Raw genomic sequence first — 26,761 nt, forward strand, 5'->3', positions numbered from 1 at the left:
AAGGTAGATTGCTCTGATTTCCAGAACATTGATCTGCAGGGTGGACTCTTCCTGAGTCCACGTCCCCTGAGCCCTGTGGTGGAGAAACACCGCTCCCCACCCTGATAGGCTCGCATCCGTCGTGACCACTGCCCAGGACGGAGGAAGGAACGACTTTCCCTGTGACAATGAGGCGGGGAGAAGCCACCAACGCAGAGAGTCCTTGGCAGTCTGAGAGAGGGAGACAGTCCTGTCGAGGGACGTCGACTTCCCGTCCCATTGGCGGAGAATGTCCCATTGTAGAGGGCGCAGATGAAACTGCGCGAACGGGACTGCCTCCATTGCTGCTACCATCTTTCCTAGGAAATGCATGAGGCGCCTCAGTGAGTGCGACTGGCTCTGAAGGAGAGATTGCACTCCTGTCCTTAGCGAACACTGCTTGTCCAGTGGAAGCTTCACTATCGCTGAGAGAGTATGAAACTCCATGCCAAGATAAGTCAGAGATTGGGTCGGGATGAGATGCGACTTTGGAAAGTTGATAATCCACCCGAAACTCTGGAGAGTGTCTAGTGCCACCTTCAGACTGTGTTGGCATGCCTCTTGAGAGGGTGCCTTTATAAGCAGGTCGTCTAGATACGGGATGACCGAGTGGCCCTGCGAGTGCAGGACAGCTACTACTGCTGCCATGACCTTGGTGAAGACCCGGGGGGCTGTTGCCAGACCGAAAGGTAACGCTACGAACTGCAGGTGTTCGTCGTGTATGACGAAGCGTAGGAAACGCTGATGCTCTGGCGCAATCGGCACGTGGAGATACGCATCTTTGATATCTATTGATGCTAGAAAATCTCCTTGAGACATTGAGGCTATGACGGAGCGTAGGGATTCCATCCGGAACCTCCTGACTTTTACGTGTCTGTTGAGCAACTTTAGATCCAGGACGGGTCGATACGATCCGTCCTTTTTTGGGACTACAAACAGATTGGAGTAAAAACCGTGACCTTGTTCCTGAAGAGGGACGGAGATCACCACTCCTTCCGCCTTTAGAGCGGCCACCGCCTGCAACAGAGCATCGGCTCGGTCTGGTGGTGGAGAAGTTGTGAAGAAACGAGTTGGCGGACGAGAACTGAACTCTATCCTGTACCCGTGAGACAGAATATCCCTCACCCAACGGTCTTTGACGCGTGACAGCCAAATGTCGCCAAAGTGGGAAAGCCTCCCACCGACCGAGGGTGTGGGAATCGGAGACTGCAAGTCAGGAGGACGCCGTCTTGGCAACGGTTCCTCCGGCTGTCCTTTTTGGGCGTGACTGAGACCTCCAAGAATCTGAGCGTCTCTGGTCTTTTTGAGTCTTTTTTGACGAGGCGAATTGGGACCTGCCCGGTCCTCGAAAGGACCGATAACCAGACTGACCCTTCCTCTGTTGGGGTTTGTTTTGTCTGTGTTGCGGTAAGGATGAGTCCTTACCCTTGGAGTGTTTGATGATTTCATCCAAACGCTCTTCAAACAATCGGTCACGAGAAAAAGGCAAATTGGTTAAGCACTTCTTGGAATGAGAATCTGCTTTCCAATGTCTCAACCACAGGGCCCTACGCAAAACAACGGAGTTGGCTGACGCCACTGCCGTGCGGCTTGTAGCGTCAAGAACAGCATTAATCGCGTACGACGCGAATGCCGACATTTGCGAGGTCAATGGTGCTACCTGCGGGGCAAATGCACGTGTGACTGAGTCGACTTGCACAAGCCCGGCTGAGATAGCTTGGAGTGCCCATACGGCAGCAAAAGATGGCGCTAACGAGGCTCCAATCGCTTCATAGATGGATTTCAGCCAGAGCTCCATCTGCCTGTCAGTGGCATCTTTAAGTGCCGCTCCATCTTCAACTGCAACCAAGGATCTAGCTGCAAGCCTGGAAATTGGAGGATCCACTTTTGGACACTGGGTCCAACCCTTGACCACCTCAGGGGGAAAAGGATAGCGTGTATCTTTAAGCCGTTTAGAAAAACGCCTTTCCGGATAAGCGTGGGGTTTCTGGATTGCGTCTCTAAAGTCAGCGTGGTCCAGAAAAGTGCTTAATGTACGCTTAGGATATCTGAAATGGATTTTCTCGTGCTGCGAAGCTGACTCCTCTACAGGAGGAGCTGGTGGGGAAATATTTAACATCTTATTGATGGACGCTATAAGATCATTAACTATGGCGTCACCATCTGGTGTATCTAGATTGAGAGCGGTCCCAGGATCAGAATCCTGATCAGTGACGTCCGCTTCATCACCCATAGATTCATCTCGCTGGGATCCTGACCATTGAGATGAATGTGAAGGCCCCTCATAGCGAGCCCGCTTAGGTTGCCTGGGGCCATCGTCCGAGTCAGAGTCTTCACCCTGAGGTGTATGTGCCCGTCCCGGAGCTTGGAGGTAATTCAGCTGAGGGGGACCAGGGGGCAATGATTGCACAGTGTCCGTGGCCTGAAGTACAGGCCTAGCTCGCAATGCGTCAAGAATTTGTGACATAGTGAGAGACATTCTGTCAGCAAAAGCTGTTGGCTCTCTGCAATGTGAGAGAGTCTATAGCCAAAGGGCGACAAGCGCTATGCAGTACAAAGTATTTGCAGGAACAAAATACTAAGATTACTACTGGCACAAGAGGGGGTGAGCCCAAAGGGCTGCTTACCGCCCGCTGAATAGCGGGTAAGAGGCGCAGAATTCCTTGTCTGGGTCTCCCCGGCTCCCCTCTGCAGCTCAGCGTGTCAGCAGGAATGGCTGCCGGCGTCTGTGGAGAGGGGCGGTCCGTGGGAGTTCCCAAACAAAAGTGCGGGAAACAGTGTCCCCTCTGTGCCTATTGTGAGGGCTGGAGTATGTAAAAACGACTCCAGCCCTCAGCGCTGATGCACTGACCAGCGTCCCGCCCCTCTCCTGACTGGCAGGTCCGGGGGCGGGGAACGAACGGAAATAGGCCGCAAAAGCCGGGGACTCGAGTTATCAGCGCGGCCGCCGTAAAAGCGCGGCCCGCGCTGAAGTCCCCGGCGCACCACAAGTGCCAGCCGCGCCGCAGTCCCAGCGGCCGGCGCGACCTTTTCCCAAAAGTGTGCCTGCTTCAGCGAAGCTGAATGAGGCTATGGCACAAGCGCCGCAGCGCTGATGTCCCCGGCGCACTACAACACCCAGCATGCTGCGGTGTGAGCGCCAAATGCACGGGGACACAGAGTACCTTGAGGAAGCAGGGCCATGTCCCTGATGTACTCCGCTCCATCCAGCATCTTCTCCAGGGGCTGTAGATGGAGCACGGTCTCAGTGCCTGGAGACCAGTAATCCCACTTCACCCAGAGCCCTGTAAAAAGGGATGGGGAAGGAATCAGCATGTGGGCTCCAGCCGCCGTACCCGCAATGGGTACCTCAACCTTACAAACACCTCCGACATACAGTGGGGTGAGAAGGGAGCATGCTGGGAGCCCTGTATGGGCCCTCTTTTCTTCCATCCGACATAGTCAGCAGCTGCTGCTGACTAAAAACAATGGAGCTATGCGTGCGTGTCTGACCTCCTGCGCACAAAGCTAAAACTGAGGAATCCGTACTCCTACGGGAGGGTGTATAGCCAGAAGGGGAGGGGCCTTACACTTTTAAGTGTAGTTCTTTGTGCGGCCTCCAGAGGCAGTAGCTATACACCCACTGTCTGGGTCTCCCAATTAGGAGCGAAAAAGAAATAGAGAAAAAAAGTGAATTAAAAAATTGTAGGGCATCATCAATTCAATACGAATCGACACCTTGCATACAGAAATGCTATGATATGAAACCCATGACCCCCCCAAAACATTGAATGCTGGTCCCGCATATGGCGCTCATTTAACTTTGATGCTCAAAGTGGCCCCCGTCAGCTGCAATGCACATCTGCACTCTGCACAGCATACTGTATCTTGCTGCACGTTGTGCAATATGGTAGGTGACACGTTTGCACAAGCATCTGTGATACGTCGTCGTAGGTCCTGCAATGTTGGTGGAGGGGTCGCATACACCTGCTGTTTGATGTGACCTCACAGAAAGAAGTCCAATGGGGTCAGGTCAGGTGAGCGTGGAGGCCACTCCACACAACCACCATACCCAATGACTTGTAGGAAGGTCTCCCTGAGATATCGCTTCACATCCGCAGCCTTGTGAGTTTTTTTTTTTTTTTAAACTCGTTTTATTGAAGGTTAAGTAAGACATTACATTATAGGATGAGTCAGTAATTTGTACTTTACAAGAATACATGTATACTATTTGAAATGCATGGTAATAAAGTAGCAACAATTAAATCAGCAATTATTACTTTCAATCCGGCCTTAGCACATTAATCAATATAGAAATGTCAGTTCGCAAAACATATCCATTCTGATAAGAGAAGCGCAACCCAGATTACAGAGATCTCGTGATATCCCCAATACTGCATATCGTAAATCACGTATTTCTCCTTTCCACCCATCAGATCACCATTAGCTATTATCACACTAGTACCGACTGCAGGCTATCAGCTAAGGAACCGGGAGATCCTCCGGTCAAGGGCGATCCCATCCATCTACCCCATATTTTGTCAAATTTATTTAAAGAACCTCTTGTCTTATAAACATAGTGTTCTGACGGAATTATAGCATTTACCAGTGCAATCCACGAGGCTCTAGTTGGGGGGTGGATGCCCATCCAGTTTAATATGATGCCCTTCCGGGCCAAAAATAATACCTTTTTTATTAGTAAATTTTCATTTTGGGACCAGGAGCGTACATCCACCACCCCAAACAGACACAGAATTGGGCACAGAGCAACTCCTTTCTGAAGTATGGTGGACAAAGTCGTTACAACCTCACTCCAATAGGAGAGAATGACCCGGCAATCCCATATCATGTGCCAGAAATCAGCACCGTCTCTCCCGCATCTCGGGCAGCCCACCCCCCCCAAATTATTCGCCTTTTTCATCTTGTTCAGTCTCTGAGGAGTCATATAACTTTGGTGTATTATATATAACTGAATCAGTCTATTATTGACTGCAGGAGAGACCAGTGTGTGGGATTCGACAATGTCGTCCCACACTACATCGTCAATTTCAGGGATCCTGACACTCCACCTCTCCCGGACAGAAAGAGGACTGTTCATGGCCTTGGCCCGGATAAGTGAGGAGTATAATTTGGAAATAAGGCCTCCAGGACCTTGTGATCTGATAATTCCAATGACTGGAAAGGAAGAGAATCTGATCCCACGGCCAGAGAACTGAGCCCGAAAGGCGTGCCTAATCTGGAGATACTGAAACCCATGAGATTCCGGCAATTCGAATTCCTCACGCAGTTGTGCGAAAGGGCGGAGTTCACCATCCCAGACCAGTGATCCCAGGGAAACTATTCCTCGATTCCTCCATTCACCAAACAAAAGTGTGGGAGGTCCAGGTTATCCCATAAGGGTGTCTCAGTTGGCATATCATGAAAACCGAAAATGGCTTTAGCCTCTTTCCAGACCCTGGCCCCCAATTTATGTATCGGAAGGACCAGACCCTCAGGGGCCTTCCTGTGGTCCGTCAACAACGGCCACAGGAGATCCACACCTGTGAACTCTGCCAAAAGGCCCTCCGGAGAACCCCTAACCCTAGGGAGTGTCCATTGTCCCAAATATTTCAATTGTCCGGCCAAATAGTATATGTACAGATCAGGAAGGGCCATACCTCCCATGTCCATGGGTCTCTGTAATTTGGCCAACTGTACCCTTGATCTGGATGAACCCCAAACAAAGGTGATCATCAAGGATTCCAGGGACCGAAAGAAAGAGCGGGGAATCTGTACGAGCCTTGTGAGTTTTACACGTTCTAATCATAGCATTTCTGTATGCAAGGTGTCGATTCGTATTGAATTGATGATGCCCTACAACTTTGTAATTCACTTTTTTTCTCTATCTCGTTCCGTTTTCGAGATATAAATGCTAACTCCGTTGTTTTCCACCAGGTGGCGGTATAGGTGGCTTCATTGCGTAGCACATGGATACTTTACTATACCTAGACACCACTTCTATTCCTATAGCTGCCGCCGTTCCCAAGTTAATGGCGGTGGACAGGATATAGGTGGACACACTGTATATAGGAGGTGCTGGATCTCTTGTGGTCATGGTATAATAAAAAATAAAAAAAAGCCGTTGACTTTTATGGACAACATTTATCTATTCTGATGGATGGAGGATCAGAACCCTCACTAATTTCTTAAAGGGGTAATCATTGGATCACGAGCAGAGTGGTGTACGGACACATGGAAAGTCTATAGATCCCACATCACTCTGCTTAGCTTCAAGAATTAAGGGGGCTTTACACGCTGCGATATCAGTACTGATATCGCCAGCGTGCGTACCCGCCCCCGTTGGTTGTGCAACACGGGCAAATCGCTGCTCGTGGCGCACAACATCGCTAACCTCCGTCACACGGACTTACCTGCCCTGCGACGTCGCTCTGGCCGGCGATCCGCCTCCTTTCTAAGGGGGCGGGTCGTGCGGCGTCACAGCGACGTCACAGCGACGTCACACGGCAGCCGTCCAATAGAAGCGGAGGGGCGGAGATGAGCGGGACGTAACCTCCCACCCACCTCTCTACTTCCGCATTGCCGGTGGACGCAGGTAAGGAGATGTTCCTCGTTCCTGCGGTGACACACACAGCTAAGTTTGCTGTCGCAGGAACGACAAGCATCGTACCTGTCGCTGCAGCGATATTAAGGAAATGAGCGACATGCCAACGAGCAACGATTTTTCACGTTTTTGTGCTCCTTGATCGTCGCTCATTTGTGTTACACGCTGCGATGTCGGTAACGGCGTCGGATGTGTGTCACTAACGATGTGACTCCGACGATATAGCGTTACCGATATCGCAGCGTGTAAAGCACCCTTTACTCCTGCCCCATCGTTTAGGTATTTGTGGGGATTTTATGACCAGGATCCCCACTGAATAAAAACAAAAATCACTGGTTACTACAACACATCCCAAGTATTCTAAAGGTTTCGTTACTCTTTAAAATGAGTATAATGTTTCACCAAATCACTCAGATTGTGGGAAATATGACCAGTATATATGGAAACTAGGTAAAAGCAGCAAAAACAAATCACAAGATCAGGTTTGGCCTCAGATCGTCTGATGTATGCATCACCTGTGTATTCACTATGGCCTGCTGTAGGGTACTTTCAGGAATACTGAGGTGCTGTGCTGAGCCATGATCTTCCACCAGGTATATCGGGTGACGAAGGCCGCACCTTTTGATCCGAAACTACAGATGAAAATGGTAAAAAGTCAGATTTTAAAACCTCAATCAACCAAAATCTTCCATTTGGCTATGATTGCTATACACAAACACTAAGAAGGATTTAGTAGACCTCTCTCCACTCATACAGGGTGACGGGGTTGTGCGAAGTCCCTTCTACGGAGAAAATGCTGCAAAGGTGCGTATATATGTAATATGGCTACCAACAAATTAGATTGCAATTTTTTTTTTTTGTGGAAATTCATTAAAAATAATGCAGATCACGTGCCACCTGCAAAGATTTAGGAAAAAGTCAGTGGTTGCCTCAACTGTTTTAGTCCAGCAGATTAGCTTGGATTGACTTTTTACCGCTATAACTAGAATGGTACTGTAAAACTACAGGTCTAATAAACCACATCTGTAAAATTAAATAATAATTTGCCTTTTGTTCCCGAAAGCGGCCGTCTATAATACTTCCACAAAGGTCGTCCATTCTCTTTCGCTCCACGACGTGATCCAGCACCAGTTCCCGCGCTTGTGGAATCCGTAGCTGTCCTGTAAAAACAAGAAAAGAAGGGAATTTTGTTTACTTACCGTAAATTCCTTTTCTTCTAGCTCCTATTGGGAGACCCAGACATTTGGGTGTATAGCTTCTGCCTCCGGAGGCCACACAAAGTATTACACTTTAAAAAGTGTAACCCCTCCCCTCTGCTATACACCCTCCCGTGCATCACGGGCTCATCAGTTTTGGTGCCAAAGCAGGAAGGAGGAAACTTATAAATTGGTCTAAGGTAAATTCAATCCGAAGGATGTTCGGAGAACTGAAACCATGACCCAAAAGAACAATTCAACATGAACAACATGTGTACACAAAAGAACAACAGCCCGAAGGGAACAGGGGCGGGTGCTGGGTCTCCCAATAGGAGCTAGAAGAAAAGGAATTTACGGTAAGTAAACAAAATTCCCTTCTTCTTTGTCGCTCCTAATTGGGAGACCCAGACAATTGGGATGTCCAAAAGCAATCCCTGGATGGGTAAAAGAATACCTCGATAAAAAGAGCCGAAAAACGGCCCCCTCTTACAGGTGGGCAACTGCCGCCTGAAGGAGTCGCCTACCTAGGCTGGCATCTGCCGAATCATCGGCATGCACCTGATAGTGTTTCGTGAAAGTGTGCAGACTCGACCAGGTAGCCGCCTGACACACCTGCTGAGCCGTAGCCTGGTGCCGCAATACCCAGGATGCACCCACGGCTCTGGTAGAATGGGCTTTCAGCCCTGCAGGAATCGGAAGCCCAAAAGGACGGTAGGCTTCAAGAATCGGTTCCTTGGTCCACCGAGCCAAGGTTGACTTGAAAACCTGAAATCCCTTACTCTGGCCCGCGATAAAGATAAGAGCGCATCGGGCCAGCGCAGGGGCGCCGTGCGAGAAATGTAGAGCCGGAGTGCTCTCACCAGATCTAATAAATGCAAATCCTTTTCACATTGGTGAACTGGATGCGGACCCAAAGAGAGTAAGAAGATATCCTGATTGAGATGAAACGGGGATACCTTAGGGAGAAAGTCCGGGACCGGACGTAGAACCACCTTATCCTGGTGAGACACCAGGAGGGGGGCTTTGCCTGACAGCGCTGCTAGCTCAGACACTCTTTTGAGTGATGTGACTGCCACTAGGAAGGCTACCTTTTGCGAAAGGTGAGATAGAGAGATCCCGCATCGGCTCGAAAAGAGACTTCTGAAGAGTCGTCAGCACCCTGATAAGATCCGAGGGTGCTAACGGACGCTTGTAAGGTGGGACTATGTGGCCAACCCCCTGCAGGAACGTGCGGACCTGCGGAAGCCTGGCTAGACGCTTTTGAAAAAACACGGAAAGCGCCGATACTTGTCCCTTGAGAGAGCCGAGAGACAAGCCCTTGTCCATTCCAGATTGAAGGAAAGAAGAAAAGTGGGCAAGGCAAACGGCCAGGGAGTAAACCCTGAGTCAGAGTACCAGGATAAGAAGATCCTCCAAGTCCTGTGATAGATCTTGGCGGACGTTGGTTTCCTGGCCTGTCTCATGATGGCAATGATGTCTGGAGATATCCCTGATGACGCTAGGAGCCAGGACTCAATGGCCACACAGTCAGGTTTAGGGCCGCAGAATTCAGAAGGACAAATGGCCCTTGAGACAGCAAGTCTGGTCGGTCTGGGAGTGCCCACGGTTGACCCACCGTGAGGTGCCACAGATCCGGGTACCACGATCACCTCGGCCAGTCTGGGCGACGAGGATGGCGCGGCGACAGTCTGACCTGATCTTGCGTAACACTCTGGGCAGTAGTGCCAGAGGAGGAATACATAAGGCAGTCGAAACTGCGACCAGTCCTGAAGTAGCGCGTCTGCCGCTAGAGCTCTGTGATCCGTGGACCGAGCCATGTATGCCGGGACTTTGTTGTTGTGCCGAGACGTCATTAGATCGACGTCCGGCGTTCCCCAGCGGCAACAGATCTCTAGAAACACGTCCTGGTGAAGAGACCATTCCCCTGCGTTCATGCCCTGGAGACTGAGAAAATCTGCTTCCCAGTTTTCTACGCCCGGGATGTGAACTGCGGAGATGGTGTAGGCTGTGGCTTCCGCCCACAGCAGAATCCGCCGAACTTCTCGGAAGGCTTGACGACTGCGTGAGCCGCCCTGGTGGTTGTGCACGCAACCGCCGTGGCGATGTCCGACTGAATTCGGATGTCGGAGTCCAGGCTCTCTGAGCCGAGTGGTGGAGGAAGACCGCTCCCCACCCTGACCGACTCGCGTCCAATTGTGACCACAGCCCCGGCTGGGGGCCGGAAGGATTTTCCCTTCGCCCAGGAAGTGGAAAGAAAGAGAGACGTTCTTGTCTAGGGACGTCGACCTCCTGTCACATTTGTGGTGTCCGATAGACGCGGACGCAGACGAAACTGCGCAAGGGAACTGCCTCCCTTTTTGCCACCATCTTCATTAGAAAGTGCATGAGGCGCCTCAAGGGGTGTGACTGGGCCCGAAGGAGAGAGTGCACCCCTGCCTGTAGTGAACGCTGATTATGCAGCGGAAGCTTCACTATCGCTGAGAGAGTATGAAACTCCATCCCGAGGTAAGTCAGAGATTGGGTCGGTGTCAGTTTTGATCACCGAGTGGCCCTGAGAGTGTAGGACCGCCACCACTGCTGCCATGACCTGGTGAAGACCCGTGGGGCTGTTTCCATGCCGAAGGCAGTGCCCCGAACTGAAGGTGTTCGTCCCCGATGGCGAAACCCAGGAAACGTTGAGGCTCTGGTGCAATCGGCACATGGAGATAAGCATCCCTGATGTCGATTGATGCTAGGAAGTCTCCTTGTGCCATCGAGGCGATGACAAGGCGGAGAGATTCTATCCGGAACCGTCAGGTTCTCACATGTCTGTTGAGCAGTGTGAAGTCCAGAACGGGGCGGAATGATCCGTCCTTTCTTGGTACCACGAACAAGTTGGAGTAAAAACCGCGACTACGTTCTTGAAGGGGAACGGGTAACGCAAGTCCTCCTGCCGTCAGAGTGTTCACCGCCTGAAAACGTGCATCAGCTCGCTCGGAGGGCGGAGATATTGTGAAGAAACGAGTCGGAGGACGAGAACTGAGCTCTATCCTGTAACCGTGAGACAGAATGTCTCTCATCCAACGGTCTTGGACATGTGGAGACCGCTCCCCTGACCTGGACCGCCATGCAGAAGAGTTTCTCTGGCTCTTCTGTAGCCTGTTGGACGATGAGATGGGGACCTAGCTGAGGGTGCTAAGGTCTCTTTGGTATGGGCTGGGTAAGCACGAGTCCATTCCTTTGGAATGCTCAATCGATTCATCCAATTGTGCGCCAAACAATCGGTCGCCAGAAAATGGCAAACCGGACAAGAGCTTCTTGGAAGCAGAGACTGCCTTCCATACTCGTAGCCACATGGCCCTGCGGACTGCCACCGGATTGGCGGATGCTACCGCTGTACGGCAAGCCGAGTCCAGGACAGCATTCATGGCGTAGGATGAAAAAACCGACGCCTGGGACGTCGAAGACGCTAATTGCGGAGCAGAGTATGACCGCATTAATCTCAGACAGAGCAGCTGAGATAGCCTGGAGTGCCCACACTGCTGCAAAGGCTGGGGCAACGGACGCGTCTATGGCTTCATAGATGGATTTCATTAGGAGCTCAATCTGCCTGTCCGTGGCATTCTTGAGCGTTGAACCGTCAGCCACTGCTACTACGGATCTAGCCGCCCGTCTAGAGACTGGAGGGCCACCTTGGAACACTGAGCCCAACCCTTAACCACGTCAGAGGGGAAGGGATAACGTGTGTTATTAATGCGTTTAGTAAAACGCTTGTCCGGGAAGCCCTGTGCTTCTGGACAGCATCTCTGAAGCATTGAGAGCCACGTCCGGACAGAGTCCTGGGCTGCGACCTCCGCCTCATCCTCTAGAGAGTCCTCAAGCTGAGAGTCTTGATGAAGTCGGGGAAAATTCTAAGCAAGCCCGCTTAGCCGGTCTGGGACTGCAGTCCGTGCCGGAGTCCCCCACGTAATAAGTAGAGGTCCCCCAGGAGCCTGCTGCGTCGCGGACCGAGCGGGGCCTGTGAGCGATCCCGCAGTGCCCGGGGCCTGTGTAAGGGGCCGGTCTGGGCTGCAAGCTTCTATATCTTAGAAGACCATATGTCCATAGACTGAGCCCTGGATTGTGAAAGTGACCCAGAGAGTTTTTCAGCAAAAGCTGCAAACTCTGTCCCTGCCGTCTGGACAGGGGACGCCGGCGGTTCTACCCGGGCCGAGTCCAACCAGTGCCCCAGGCTCCGCTGAGCGAGTGCCACATGGCCAGAGCAATGCTCACAGTGATCACTGAGTATGTACCGCCGAACTGTGAAGATGCATACAATATTATATATATATATCTATATACAGTTCAGCCCTCTAGGCGGCCCAGCCCGATGGGAAGATGCCACCTGGCTTACCGACCGCTCAAGCAGTGTGTGCTGCTTAAAAACATGGCTGTCGGCGTTTACAGGGGAAGAGGGGGCCGTGGGCGTAACCCCAAAAGTGCGGGAATCTGGAGTCCCGGAGTGAAAAGTGAGGGGGGCGGAGGACAGCCAAGTGTGCTCCAGCCCTCACTGTCGGCGTCAGACCGACCGTCCCGCCCCTCCCCCTGACTGGCAGGTCCGGGGGCGGGAGTTTAAGGCACTAGGCCGCAAAAGCCGGGGGCTAAAGTTAAAAACCTCGGCCGGCCAGCAGGCGCGGTCGGCGCGGTAGTCCCGTACTACCCCCGCAGTCGCCGCCAAGTCTGAGGCCAAGGTGCTCCATGCACCGTCCCCGAGGGGACACTGAGTACCTGTGCGGGGATCTGTGCCGTAGATGATTAGTGAGGGGGGCGGAGGACAGCCCAGTCTGCTCCAGCCCTCACTGTCGGCGTCAGACCGACCGTCCCGCCCCTCCCCCTGACTGGCAGGTCCGGGGGCGGGAGTTTAAGGCACTAGGCCGCAAAAGCCGGGGGATAAAGTTGAAAACCGCGGCCGGCCAGCAGGCACGGTCGGCGCGGTAGTCCCGTACCAACCCCGCAATCGCTGCCAAGTCTAAGTCCAAGGTGCTCCATGCACCGTCCCTAAGGGGACACTGAGTACCTGTGCGGGGATCTGTGCCATAGAGTGAATAGTGAGGGGGGCGGAGGACAGCCAAGTGTGCTCCAGCCCTCACTGTCGGCGTCCGACCGACCGTCCCGCCCTACCCCCTGACTGGCAGGGCCGGGGGCGGGAGTTTAAGGCACTAGGCCGCAAAAGCCGGGGACTAAAGTTAAAACCGCGGCCGGCAAGCAGGCGCGGTCGGCGCGGTAGTCCCGGCGTCATACCAATCACTGCAGTCGCTGCAGCGTCTGAGGTCCAGGTGCTCTATGCACCGTCCCCAAGGGGACACAGAGTACCTGTAGGTGCAGGGCCCTGTCCCTGATGATACTCAGTCTCCTGTCCGTCAGATTCCCTCAGGGGCTGCGGAGGGAGGCCGGTCCCATGCCTGGATGACCGGATAGGATCCCACTTCTCCCAGAGCCCCTAAGGGATGGGGAAGGAAAACGGCATGTGGCTCCTGCCTGTGTACCCGCAATGGGTACCTCAACCTTAACAACACCGCCGACTCAGTGGGGTGAGAAGGGAGCATGCCGGGGGCCCTGTGAGGGGCCCTCTTTTCTTCCATCCGATAAAATCAGCAGCTGCTGCTGACTAAAATGGGAGCATGAGTGCATGTGTGCCTCCTTCAACACAAAGCATAAAACTGATGAGCCCGTGATGCACGGGAGGGTGTATAGCAGAGGGGAGGGGTTACACTTTTTAAAGTGTAATACTTTGTGTGGCCTCCGGAGGCAGAAGCTATACACCCAATTGTCTGGGTCTCCCAATGGAGCGACAAAGAAACAGACCTATCCATATCTATAATATAAACGGTTATAGACATCAATAGGAAGCACCAGAAGCTGGCTGACAAATCTTAGCCGGGGTGGGGGGCAGCAGTTAAAAAGCACATACCCATGAGCTAAGAAGGCCCATCTTTAGTCTGCTAATGTCAGGCTGTTGCAATAAAGCAGCAGAGATAGGAGGCTTCAAAAATAATGGTGACTGGTACATAGATACGGGATTAGAACGGAGATTACAACATATATACAAGAACAGAACAGAGCTTACTACATAGATACAGCAACAAAACCATGCTTGCTACAAAGATACAGAACCGAGCTGAGTACAAAGATAGAGGAACAGGTCTGAGCTTACTGCATAGATACAAGAACAGAACCGAGCAAACTACATAGATACAGGAATAGAACTGAGGTTACTGCATAGATACAGGAGCAGAACCGAGGTTACTGCATAGATAAATGAACAGAACCATGCTTACTATAAAAGATACAGGTACAGAACTGAGCTGAGTACAAAGATACAGGAACAGAACTGAGCTTTCTGCATAGATACAAGAACAAAACCATGCTTGCTACAAAGATACAGATACAGAACCGAGCTGAGTACAAAGATAAAGGAACAGGTCTGAGCTTACTGCATAGATACAAGAACAGAACCGAGCACACTACATAGATACAGGAATAGAACTGAGGTTACGGCATAGATACAGGAATAGAACTGAGGTTACAGCATAGATACAGGAACAGAAATGAGTTTGCTGCATAGATACAGCAACAGAACGAAGTTTACTACAAAGATACAGGAACAGAACCAAGCTTACTACATAAGAATGGGAACAGAATGAAAGCTTACTACATAGAAAAAAGAAAATAACTGAGCATACTACATAGATATGGGAGCAAAACTGGGCTTACTACTTAGATTTGTGATCCGAATGAAGGTTACTACATAGATACAAAAACAGAAACAAACTTACTGCATAGATAGCAGAGCAGAACCAACATTACTACATAGATACTAGAACAGACCTGAGCTTATTACATGAATAGGGGAGAAGAACTGAGCTTACTACATGAATTTGGGGAGAACTAAACTTACTACATAAGGGGAGAAATAGAATTGTGCTTACTACATAGATACAGAATCAAAACCGAACTTACTACATAGATGGGGGAACAGGACTTAGCTTGCTACACAGATTTGTGAACAGAACCAAGCTTACTACATAAAGTTGTAATATATCAGCCAAGTGATGATCTGTGAATCCCCCCTTCCACTAACCCCAAAAAACAAACAAACAAAGAAGGGAATTTTGTTTACTTACCGTAAATTCCTTTTCTTCTAGCTCCAATTGGGAGACCCAGACAATTGGGTGTATAGCTATGCCTCCGGAGGCCACACAAAGTATTACACTAAAAGTGTAAAGCCCCTCCCCTTCAGCCTATACACCCCCCGTGCTGCCACGGGCTCCTCAGTTTTGGTGCAAAAGCAAGAAGGAGGAAAAAATTATAAACTGGTTTAAAGTAAATTCAATCCGAAGGAATATCGGAGAACTGAAACCATTCAACGTGAACAACATGTGTACACAAAAACAGGGGCGGGTGCTGGGTCTCCCAATTGGAGCTAGAAGAAAAGGAATTTACGGTAAGTAAACAAAATTCCCTTCTTCTTTGGCGCTCCATTGGGAGACCCAGACAATTGGGACGTCCAAAAGCAGTCCCTGGGTGGGTAAATAATACCTCATAATAGAGCCGTAACGGCTCCGTCCTACAGGTGGGCAACCGCCGCCTGAAGGACTTGCCTACCTAGGCTGGCATCTGCCGAAGCATAGGTATGCACCTGATAGTGTTTCGTGAAAGTGTGCAGGCTCGACCAGGTAGCTGCCTGACACACCTGCTGAGCCGTAGCCTGGTGTCGCAAGGCCCAGGACGCTCCCACGGCCCTGGTAGAATGGGCCTTCAGCCCTGAGGGAACCGGAAGCCCCGAGGAACGATAAGCTTCGAGAATTGGTTCCTTGATCCACCGAGCCAGGGTTGATTTGGAAGCTTGTGTGCCTTTACGCTGGCCAGCAACAAGGACAAAGAGTGCATCCGAGCGGCGCAGGGGCGCCGTACGAGAAATGTAGAGTTTGAGTGCTCTCACCAGATCTAACAAGTGCAAATCCTTTTCACACTGGTGAACTGGATGAGGGCAAAGAGAAGGTAAGGAGATATCCTGATTGAGATGAAAGGGGGATACCACCTTAGGGAGGAATTCCGGAACCGGACGCAGAACCACCTTGTCCTGGTGAAACACCAGGAAAGGAGCTTTGCATGACAACGCTGCTAGCTCAGACACTCTCCGAAGTGAAGTGACTGCTACTAGAAAAACCACTTTCTGCGAAAGGCGTGCGAGCGAAATATCCCTCATTGGCTCGAACGGTGGTTTCTGAAGAACCATCAGCACCCTGTTCAGATCCCAGGGTTCTAACGGACGCTTGTAAGGAGGGACGATGTGACAAACCCCTTGCAGGAACGTGCGTACCTGTGGGAGTCTGGCCAGGCGCTTCTGAAAAAACACAGAGAGCGCAGAGACTTGTCCCTTAAGGGAGCCTAGCGACAAACCCTTTTCCAATCCGGATTGAAGAAAGGACAGAAAAGTGGGCAAGGCAAATGGCCAGGGAGAGAAACCCTGAGCAGAGCACCACGACAGGAATATTTTCCACGTCCTGTGGTAGATCTTGGCGGACGTTGGTTTCCTAGCCTGTCTCATGGTGGCAATGACCTCTTGAGAGAATCCTGAAGACGCTAAGATCCAGGACTCAATGGCCACACAGTCAGGTTGAGGGCCGCAGAATTCAGATGGAAAAACGGCCCTTGAGACAGCAAGTCTGGTTGGTCTGGCAGTGCCCACGGTTGGCCGACCGTGAGATGCCACAGATCCGGGTACCACGACCTCCTCGGCCAGTCTGGAGCGACGAGGATGGCGCGGCGGCAGTCGGCCCTGATCTTGCGTAACACTCTGGGTAACAGTGCCAGAGGAGGAAACACATAAGGAAGCTGAAACTGCGACCAATCCTGAACTAAGGCGTCTGCCGCCAGAGCTCTGTGATCTTGAGATCGAGCCATGAATGTTGGGACCTTGTTGTTGTGCCGTGACGCCATTAGGTCGACGTCCGGCATCCCCCAGCGGCAACAGATCTCCTGAAACACGTCCGGGTGAAGGGACCATTCCCCTGCGTCCATGCCCTGGCGACTGAGAAAGTCTGCTTCCCAGTTTTCTACGCCCGGGATGTGAACTGCGGAGATGGTGGAGGCCGTGGCTTCCACCCACATCAAAATCCGCCGGACTTCTTGGAAGGCTTGCCGACTGCGTGTTCCACCTTGGTGGTTGATGTAAGCCACCGCTGTGGAGTTGTCCGACTGAATTCGGATCTGCTTGCCTTCCAGCCACTGCTGGAACGCTTTTAGGGCAAGATACACTGCCCTGATCTCCAGAACATTGATCTGAAGTGAGGACTCTTGCTGAGTCCACGTACCCTGAGCCCTGTGGTGGAGAAAAACTGCTCCCCACCCTGACAGACAAGCGTCCGTCGTGACCACCGCCCAGGATGGGGGTAGGAAGGATTTCCCCTTCGATAATGAGGTGGGAAGAAGCCACAACCGAAGGGAAGCTTTGGTTGCCTGAGAGAGGGAGACCTTCCTGTCTAGGGACGTCGGCATCCTGACCCATTTGCGTAGGATGTCCCATTGAAGAGGACGCAGGTGAAACTGCGCGAAAGGAACTGCCTCCATTGCTGCCACCATCTTCCCCAGGAAGTGCATGAGTCGCCTCAAGGGGTGTGACCAACCTTGAAGGAGAGATTGCACCCCTGTCTGTAGTGAACGCTGTTTGTCCAGCGGAAGCTTCACTATCGCTGGAAGAGTATGAAACTCCATGCCAAGATATGTCAGCGATTGGACCGGTGTCAGATTTGACTTTGGAAAATTGATGATCCACCAGAAACTCTGGAGAGTCTCCAGAGTAACGTTGAGGCTGTGTTGGCATGCCTCTTGAGAGGGTGCCTTGACCAGCAGATCGTCTAAGTAAGGTATCACCGAGTGACCCTGAGAGTGGAGGACCGCAACTACTGTAGCCATGACCTTGGTGAAAACCCTTGGGGCTGTCGCCAGGCCGAACGGCAGTGCCGCGAACTGAAGGTGTTCGTCTCCTATGGCGAAGCGCAGGAAGCGCTGATGCTCTGGAGCAATCGGTACGTGGAGATAAGCATCTTTGATATCGATCGATGCTAGGAAATCTCCTTGGGACATTGAGGCGATGACGGAGCGGAGGGATTCCATCCGGAACCGCCTGGTCATTACGTGTTTGTTGAGCAGTTTTAGATCCAAAACAGGACGGAAAGACCCGTCCTTCTTTGGAACCACAAACAGGTTGGAGTAGAAACCGTGACCCTGTTGCTGAAGAGGAACCGGGACCACCACTCCTTCTGCCTTCAGAATGCCCACCGCCTGCAGAAGAGCCTCGGCTCGCTCGGGAGGCGGAGATGTTCTGAAGAATCGAGTCTGAGGACGAGAGCTGAACTCTATCCTGTAACCGTGAGACAAAATGTCTCTCACCCAACGGTCTTTTACTTGTGGCAGCCAGGTGTCGCAAAAGCGGGAGAGCCTGCCACCGACCGAGGATGCGGTGTGAGGAGGCCGTAAGTCATGAGGAAGCCGCCTTGGTAGCGGCACCTCCGGCGGTCTTTTTAGGGCGTGATTTGGACCGCCATGCGTCGGAGTTCCTCTGATCCTTCTGAGGCCTTTTGGACGAGGAGAATTGGGACCTGCCCGCCCCCCGAAAGGACCGAAACCTCGACTGTCCCCTCCTCTGTTGGGGTGTTTTTGGTTTGGCCTGGGGTAAGGATGTTTCCTTTCCCTTGGATTGTTTGATGATTTCATCCAATCTCTCACCAAACAAGCGGTCGCCAGAAAATGGCAAACCAGTTAAGCACTTTTTGGAAGCCGAATCTGCCTTCCATTCCCGTAGCCACAAGGCCCTGTGTATTGCCACCGAATTGTCGGCTGCAACCGCCGTACGGCTCGCAGAGTCCAGGACAGCATTAATAGCGTAGGACGCAAATGCCGACGTTTGAGAGGTTATGGACGCCACCTGCGGCGCAGACGTACGTGTGAGTGCGTCAATTTGCGCCTGACCAGCTGAGATAGCTTGGAGTGCCCATACGGCTGCGAATGCTGGAGCAAAAGACGCGCCGATAGCTTCATAGATGGATTTCAACCAGAGCTCCATCTGTCTGTCAGTGGCATCCTTGAGTGAAGCTCCATCTTCCACTGCAACTATGGATCTAGCCGCCAGTCTGGAGATTGGAGGATCCACCTTGGGACACTGAGTCCAGCCCTTGACCACGTCAGGGGGGAAGGGGTAACGTGTATCCTTAAGGCGCTTGGAAAAACGCTTATCTGGACAAGCTCGGTGTTTCTGGACTGCCTCTCTGAAGTCAGAGTGGTCCAGAAACATACTCATTGTACGCTTGGGAAACCTGAAACGGAATTTCTCCTGCTGAGAGATTGACTCCTCCACTGGAGGAGCTGAGGGAGAAATATTCAACATTTCATTGATGGACGCAATAAGATCATTCACTATGGCGTCCCCATCAGGAGTATCAAGGTTGAGAGCGGCTTCAGGATCAGAATCCTGATCAGCTATCTCCGCTTCATCATACAGAGAGTCCTCTCGCTGAGACCCTGAACAATGTGATGATGTCGAGGGGATTTCATAGCGAGCTCGCTTAGTCGGTCTGGGACTGCGTTCCATGTCAGAGACCTCACCCTGGGATCTATGAGACACCCCGGGAGAACATTGTTGTTCCAACTGAGGGGGACCAGGGGGCAATGATTCCACAGTGCCCATGGCTTGAGATGCCGGCCTGGACTGCAAGGCTTCTAATATCTTAGCCATAGTCTCAGAAAGTCTTTCAGTAAAAACTGCAAACTCCGTCCCTGTCACCTGGACAGTGTTAACAGGTGGTTCTCCCTGGGCCACCCTTAGCAGAGGCTCCGGCTGAGTAAGTGCCACAGGGGCCGAGCATTGCACACAATGAGGGTCAGTGGAACCTGCCGGCAGTATAGCCGTACATGCTGCACAGGCAGCATAGTAAGTCTGTGCTTTGGCACCCTTGCTATTTGTGGACGACATGCTGTTGTCTCCTCTGAGCAATACAGGAGGGTATATAGCCAAAAACAACCGTGCACCATACAGTGTAAAGTATAGCCTATAATCATATAATCTATAAGTACACTTCTGCACCAGTGGGGCCAGCACCTAGGTGCTGCTTACCGCCCGCGTAATGCGGTTGTGTGGTCACCAGAATTCCTGCCTGGGTCTCCCTGAGCTTGTCTCCCTTCTCCAGCGTTAGCAGAGCTGACAGGAATGGCTGCCGGCGTCCTGAGGAGAGGAGGGGGCCGTGGGCGTGCCCTAGAAAGTGCGGGAATCTGGTGCCCCACTGTGCACAGTGAGGGGGGTGGAGTATGCAAAGCATGCTCCAGCCTCAGTTGCTGACGTCCTTTACAGCGTCCCGCCCTTCCCCTGACTGGCAGGCCTGGGGGCGGGAAAAGAATGAGACTAGGCCGCAAAAGCCGGGGACTAAAGTTATAAGCGCGGCCGCCGTATAAGCGCGGTCGGCGCGGAAGTCCCCGGCGCACTAACAGTCCCAGCCGCGCCGCAGTGATAACAATGGCAGCGGCGGTCAGCGCGGCAGTCCCCATACACTAACACACTCAGCGACGCTGCAGTGTGTAAAGGCACAAACGCAGTCAGCGCCGCGGTCCCCGGTGCACTAGCACACCCAGCAATGCTGGAGTGTTGCTGTGCGCGGTCCCCACGGGGACACAGAGTACCTCAAAGTAGCAGGGCCATGTCCCTGAACGATACTCGGCTCCTATCCAGCAGAGTCCTCAGGAGCTGTGGATGGAGCACGGTCTCATGTGCCTGGAGACCGATAGGATCCCACTTCACCCAGAGCCCTAAGGGGGATGAGGAAGGAAAACAGCATGTGGGCTCCAGCCTCCGTACCCGCAATGGATACCTCAACCTTAACAACACCGCCGACAAGAGTGGGGTGAGAAGGGAGCATGCTGGGGGCCCTGTTATGGGCCCTCTTTTCTTCCATCCGACATAGTCAGCAGCTGCTGCTGACTAAGCTGTGGAGCTATGCGTGGATGTCTGCCTCCTTCGCACAAAGCATAAAAACTGAGGAGCCCGTGGCAGTACGGGGGGTGTATAGGCTGAAGGGGAGGGGCTTTACACTTTTAGTGTAATACTTTGTGTGGCCTCCGGAGGCATAGCTATACACCCAATTGTCTGGGTCTCCCAATGGAGCGCCAAAGAAAAACCTATTCAGAGATAGTGCTGTGCAGAGCCATAGACAGTAATAATCTCATGTTGTACAGACATGGTTATGTCAAATCATTTTTACACCTTGTGTACAGTATGTGTTTTTTTAGTAGTTTATTATAGTCTGTGCACTGCTACTATTAAAAAGAAATACACACCCAGCATAAAGAAAGGTAGACACAAGCATAAGTGAATATATCGGAGCACTACAATTTATGGCTCAGCAGAGCTGTGCTCCTTATACCTGATTTGTGATTTTTCAAGCGCACACACTCAGCTAATGTGAGTAGTAGGGCGGCTTTTACACTATACAACTTAAGGCATTAAATTACTGCCAATCAGCTATATAGGCTGATCAGCTGTCGTTTAAAGATATTGTCCAAACTTGCCAAGAAAATCTGAAGACTTGTGAATCATCACAAAGTGCACAGTTCATGCTGTCAGGATTCTCCGCTGCCGGCAGCAAGACCGGGCAATCATTTGACTACAAGCATGCAATACGCATATCGCAGAGTACACTCTCCCGAGACATGCTCAGCCTCACTGAATTCACTTGTATTAGTTGAGACTGTGCATGTCTAGTCAGATTTTGGCACCGGAGAATCTTGACAGCATGCACTGTGCGCATTGTGATCATTCATAAGTCTGCTCCGCTGGGCCATATATATATATATATATATTATTATATATTGTGTATATTATATATTGTGTATATAATTATATATATATATATATTTATATATATACATACATATATATATATATATATATACATATATATATATATATATATATATATATATATATATATATATATATATATATATATATATACACATATATATATACACACACACAAACCCATGTATACACACACATGGAGATCTTCTCCCAGGTCACCTGCACGTATTTTCTTACATTAATCCGGCAACCACGGCTATACACGGCTATACTGTAAGGCTTTGTGCCCACGGGTATATCCGCAGGTACGGGCGCAGGTTTACCGAAGCTGCTCGCCGGAATCCGCAGCTATTTTAGCTGCGGTAGTACAGCAAAATAGCTGCGGAAAACCTGTGGACATTCATGCAGCTTACCTGCGGAAGTCCCGGCCTCTATCTCCATAGTGGAGAGGCGGGATTTCCGCAGGTAATTCCGCAGAAAGAATTGACATGCAATTACATGCGGCTGAAGGACATCCGCAGCATATTCCGCAGCCGAACGTATCCGCAGCACGGACACAGCACTCACCATGTCCCATAGGATAACATGGGGAGTGCCTGTACTTGCTAAAACCTGCGGATTTATCTGGAAAATCCAGAAAAATCAGCGGATTTTCCGCAGATAAATCCGCAGGTTTAATTTCCCGTGGGCACATAGCCTAATGGCGCCGGGCCAGCACTGCACCTTTAAAAAGGTGTGGCTGTGCCGGCCCAGCACCATCATAGCATAGCAGAAGCGACTGCGCAGCAGGATGTGCACGGCCACATATGACAGACACTTGAAATAAGCAGGCACAAGGTGGCCCTAAACAGTTGTTTGGGGACCAACCTGGGGGGCATTTGACCCTCTGCCCAGCCCGCCCCTGGGAAGCACTATACTTGTAATGCTTCCTATCGATGTCAAGTAGGAACAGCCTAGCAAGAAATATAATACTAACAAAGGGAAGGTGATAGGAAGATACCGACTTATGAAGGAGTGCTGCCAATCTTCAGATCCTTCAATTTGCCCATTTTATGTCACTCTGCTCTCAGTTTTGTATATGTAAAAAATAATGTCACAAGATCATTGTTTTCTGGCATACACGAGTGAATCAGACTGAAGACACAATCCTGGGACCCGTCCAGCTTTCCATCCTTACCGGGTACTGGTTGCACTTTCTCTTGCGCTATCCACAGAAAGTCACCAATGTGCAGCTTGCGAACATCAAAATTGACTCCGTTTCTTTTCAGCTCTGAAACCAATTCCTGTTTTCTATGAGCTGCACCCCTGAAAGAGTATATGCGAAACCAATTATAGCTATGAAAAATGACTGCAAGTTAAAAATTATCTGTCAGCAAACTCTAAATCATAGTCAATCAAGGTTATATGGGTTAAATTCATCATATAAATCCATTACACAACTTAATAGTGGCATGTTAGGTAAATTTGGTGGATTGCGTTATGCTTAGTAGAAGCAGGTTGGCGCAACATGACACAGAGAACAAAAAAAAATAAGAAGAATCCAGATCTCAGAGTTTGGCATTTCCCTGACCCTATTTTCCACTTCAGTGAAGTGTCAAGGTGGCCACACATTGTCCAGCTCTCTCCATCAAAGGCAAGGGTCATTTTAAATCCCTGACAAAGCAATGTAGCGAAACACAAGTTGGAATGCGTGTTGGAAAGCAGAGGAAAACTCACATCAGATATTTGAAACATATGTTGGCGGTACATTATAAAATGTCTCAGATGGAAAGATCTGTTTTCGTAGTTTATACACTATGTGCAGAATTATTAGGCAAATGAGTATTTTGACCACATGATACCTTTTATACATGTTATCCTACTCCAAGCTGTATAGGCTGAGAGCCAACTACCAATTAAGCAAATCAGGTGATGTGCATCTCTGTAATGAGGAGGGGTGCGGTGTAATGACATCAACACCCTATATAAGGTGTGCTTCATTATTAGGCAACTTTCTTTGGCAAAATGGGTCAGAAGAGAGATTTGACGGGCTCTGAAAAGTCCAAAATTGTGAGATGTCTTGCAGAGGGATGCAGCAGTCTTGAAATTGCCAAACCTTTGAAGCGTGATCACCGAACAATCAAGCGTTTCATGGCAAATAGCCAACAGGGTCGCAAGAAGCGTGTTGGGCAAAAAAGTCGCAAAATATCTGCCCATGAATTGAGGAAAATCAAGCATGAAGCTGCCAAGATGCCATTTGCCACCAGTTTGGCCATATTTCAGAGCTGCAACGTTACTGGAGTATCAAAAAGCACAAGGTGTGCCATACTCAGGGACATGGCCAAGGTAAGGAAGGATGAAAAACAACCACCTCTGACCAAGAAACATAAGATAAAACGTCAAGACTGGGCCAAGAAATATCTTAAGACTGATTTTTCAAAGGTTTTATGGACTGATGAAATTAGAGTGACTCTTGATGGGCCAGATGGATGGGCCAGAGGCTGGATCAGTAAAGGGCAGAGAGCTCCACTCTGACTCAGACGCCAGCAAGGTGGAGGTGGGTACTGGTATGGGCTGGGATCATCAAAGATGAACTTGTGGGACCTTTTCGGGTTTAGGATGGAGTGAAGCTCAACTCCCAGACCTACTGCCAGTATCTAGAAGACAACTTCTTCAAGCAGTGGTACAGGAAGAAGTCTGTATCGTTCAAGAAAAACATTATTTTCATGCAGGACAATGCTCCATCACATGCATCCAACTACTCCACAGCGTGGCTGCCAGTAAAGGTCTAAAAGATGAAAAAATAATGACATGGCCCCCTTGTTCACCTGATCTGAACCCCATAGAGAACCTGTGGTCCGTCATAAAGAAGGGAATTTTGTTTACTTACCGTAAATTCCTTTTCTTCTAGCTCCAATTGGGAGACCCAGACAATTGGGGTGTATAGGCTATGCCTCCGGAGGCCGCACAAAGTATTACACTAAAAGTGTAAAGCCCCTCCCCTTCTGCGTATACACCCCCCGTGCTCCCACGGGCTCCTCAGTTTTGGTGCAAAAGCAAGAAGGAGGAAAAAAATTATAAACTGGTTTAAAGTAAATTCAATCCGAAGGAATATCGGAGAACTGAAACCATTCAACATGAACAACATGTGTACACAAAAAAACAGGGGCGGGTGCTGGGTCTCCCAATTGGAGCTAGAAGAAAAGGAATTTACGGTAAGTAAACAAAATTCCCTTCTTCTTTGGCGCTCCATTGGGAGACCCAGACAATTGGGACGTCCAAAAGCAGTCCCTGGGTGGGTAAATAATACCTCATAATAGAGTCGTAACGGCTCCGTCCTACAGGTGGGCAACCGCCGCCTGAAGGCCTCGCCTACCTAGGCTGGCATCCGCCGAAGCATAGGTATGCACCTGATAGTGTTTCGTGAAAGTGTGCAGGCTCGACCAGGTAGCCGCCTGACACACCTGTTGAGCCGTAGCCTGGTGCCTCAAAGCCCAGGACGCACCCACGGCTCTGGTAGAATGGGCCTTCAGCCCTGAGGGAACCGGAAGCCCAGCAGAACGGTAAGCTTCGAGAATTGGTTCCTTGATCCACCGAGCCAGGGTGGATTTGGAAGCCTGTGACCCTTTACGCTGGCCAGCGACAAGGACAAAGAGTGCATCCGAGCGGCGCAGGGGCGCCGTACGAGAAATGTAGAGTTTGAGTGCTCTCACCAGATCTAACAAGTGCAAATCCTTTTCACATTGGTGAATTGGATGAGGTCAAAAAGAGGGTAAGGAGATATCCTGATTGAGATGAAAAGGGGATACCACCTTAGGTAAAAATTCCGGAACCGGGCGCAGAATCACCTTGTCCTGGTGAAACACCAGGAAAGGGGCTTTGCATGACAATGCTGCTAGCTCAGACACTCTCCAAAGTGAAGTGACTGCTACTAGGAAAACCACTTTCTGCGAAAGGCGTGCGAGAGAAATATCCCTTATTGGCTCGAACGGTGGTTTCTGAAGAACCATCAGCACCCTGTTCAGATCCCAGGGTTCCAACGGACGTTTGTAAGGAGGGACGATGTGACAAACCCCCTGCAGGAACGTGCGTACCTGTGGAAGTCTGGCCAAGCGCTTCTGAAAAAAAAACACAGAGAGCGCAGAGACTTGTCCCTTAAGGGAGCCAAGCGACAAACCCTTTTCCAATCCGGACTGAAGAAAGGACAGAAAAGTGGGCAAGGCAAATGGCCAGGGAGAAAGACCCTGATCAGAGCACCATGACAGGAATATTTTCCACGTCCTGTGGTAGATCTTGGCGGACGTTGGTTTCCTAGCCTGTCTCATAGTGGCAATGACCTCTTGAGATAATCCTGAAGACGCTAAGATCCAGGACTCAATGGCCACACAGTCAGGCTGAGGGCCGCAGAATTCAGATGGAAAAGCGGCCCTTGAGACAGCAAGTCTGGTCGGTCTGGTAGTGCCCACGGTTGGCCGACCGTGAGATGCCACCGATCCGGGTACCACGACCTCCTCGGCCAGTCTGGAGCGACGAGGATGGCGCGGCGGCAGTCGGTCCTGATCTTGCGTAACACTCTGGGCAACAGTGCCAGCGGAGGAAACACATAAGGGAGTTGAAACTGCGACCAATCCTGAACTAAGGCTTCTGCCGCCAGAGCTCTGTGATCGTGAGAACGTGCCATGAATGCCGTGACCTTGTTGTTGTGCCGGGACGCCATTAGGTCGACGTCCGGCATCCCCCAGCGGCAACAGATCTCCTGAAACACGTCCGGGTAAAGGGACCATTCCCCTGCGTCCATGCCCTGGCGACTGAGAAAATCTGCTTCCCAGTTTTCCACGCCCGGGATGTGAACTGCGGAGATGGTGGAGGCCGTGGCTTCCACCCACATCAAAATCCGCCGGACCTCCTGGAAGGCTTGCCGACTGCGTGTTCCTCATTGGTGGTTGATGTAAGCCACCGCTGTGGAGTTGTCCGACTGAATTCGGATCTGCTTGCCTTCCAGCCACTGCTGGAACGCTTTTAGGGCTAGATACACTGCCCTGATCTCCAGAGCATTGATCTGAAGTGAGAACTCTTGCCGAGTCCACGTACCCTGAGCCCTGTGGTGGAGAAAAAACT

At 50.9% G+C, this 26,761-nt stretch overlaps 1 protein-coding gene across 3 annotated transcripts in view; it reads right to left on the reverse strand.

The window, feature by feature from the left end:
• Positions 1–26,761, reverse strand: part of MUS81 (MUS81 structure-specific endonuclease subunit) — a 165,808-nt gene that overhangs the window by 26,475 nt on the left and 112,572 nt on the right. For 2 of the 3 annotated variants that reach the window (XM_075326406.1, XM_075326407.1), the window contains exons 11-14: positions 22,842–22,969; positions 14,527–14,556; positions 7,646–7,758; positions 7,114–7,230 (exon numbers count right to left, since the gene is read on the reverse strand). In XM_075326406.1, the coding sequence (XP_075182521.1) occupies positions 7,114–7,230; positions 7,646–7,758; positions 14,527–14,556; positions 22,842–22,969 (388 nt within the window). The remainder of the gene's footprint in view (positions 1–7,113; positions 7,231–7,645; positions 7,759–14,526; positions 14,557–22,841; positions 22,970–26,761) is intronic. The other variant, XM_075326408.1, reaches the window with a different exon arrangement.

This window comes from Anomaloglossus baeobatrachus, chromosome 10 (assembly GCF_048569485.1).
Source record: "Anomaloglossus baeobatrachus isolate aAnoBae1 chromosome 10, aAnoBae1.hap1, whole genome shotgun sequence".
NCBI lineage: Eukaryota > Metazoa > Chordata > Amphibia > Anura > Aromobatidae > Anomaloglossus > Anomaloglossus baeobatrachus.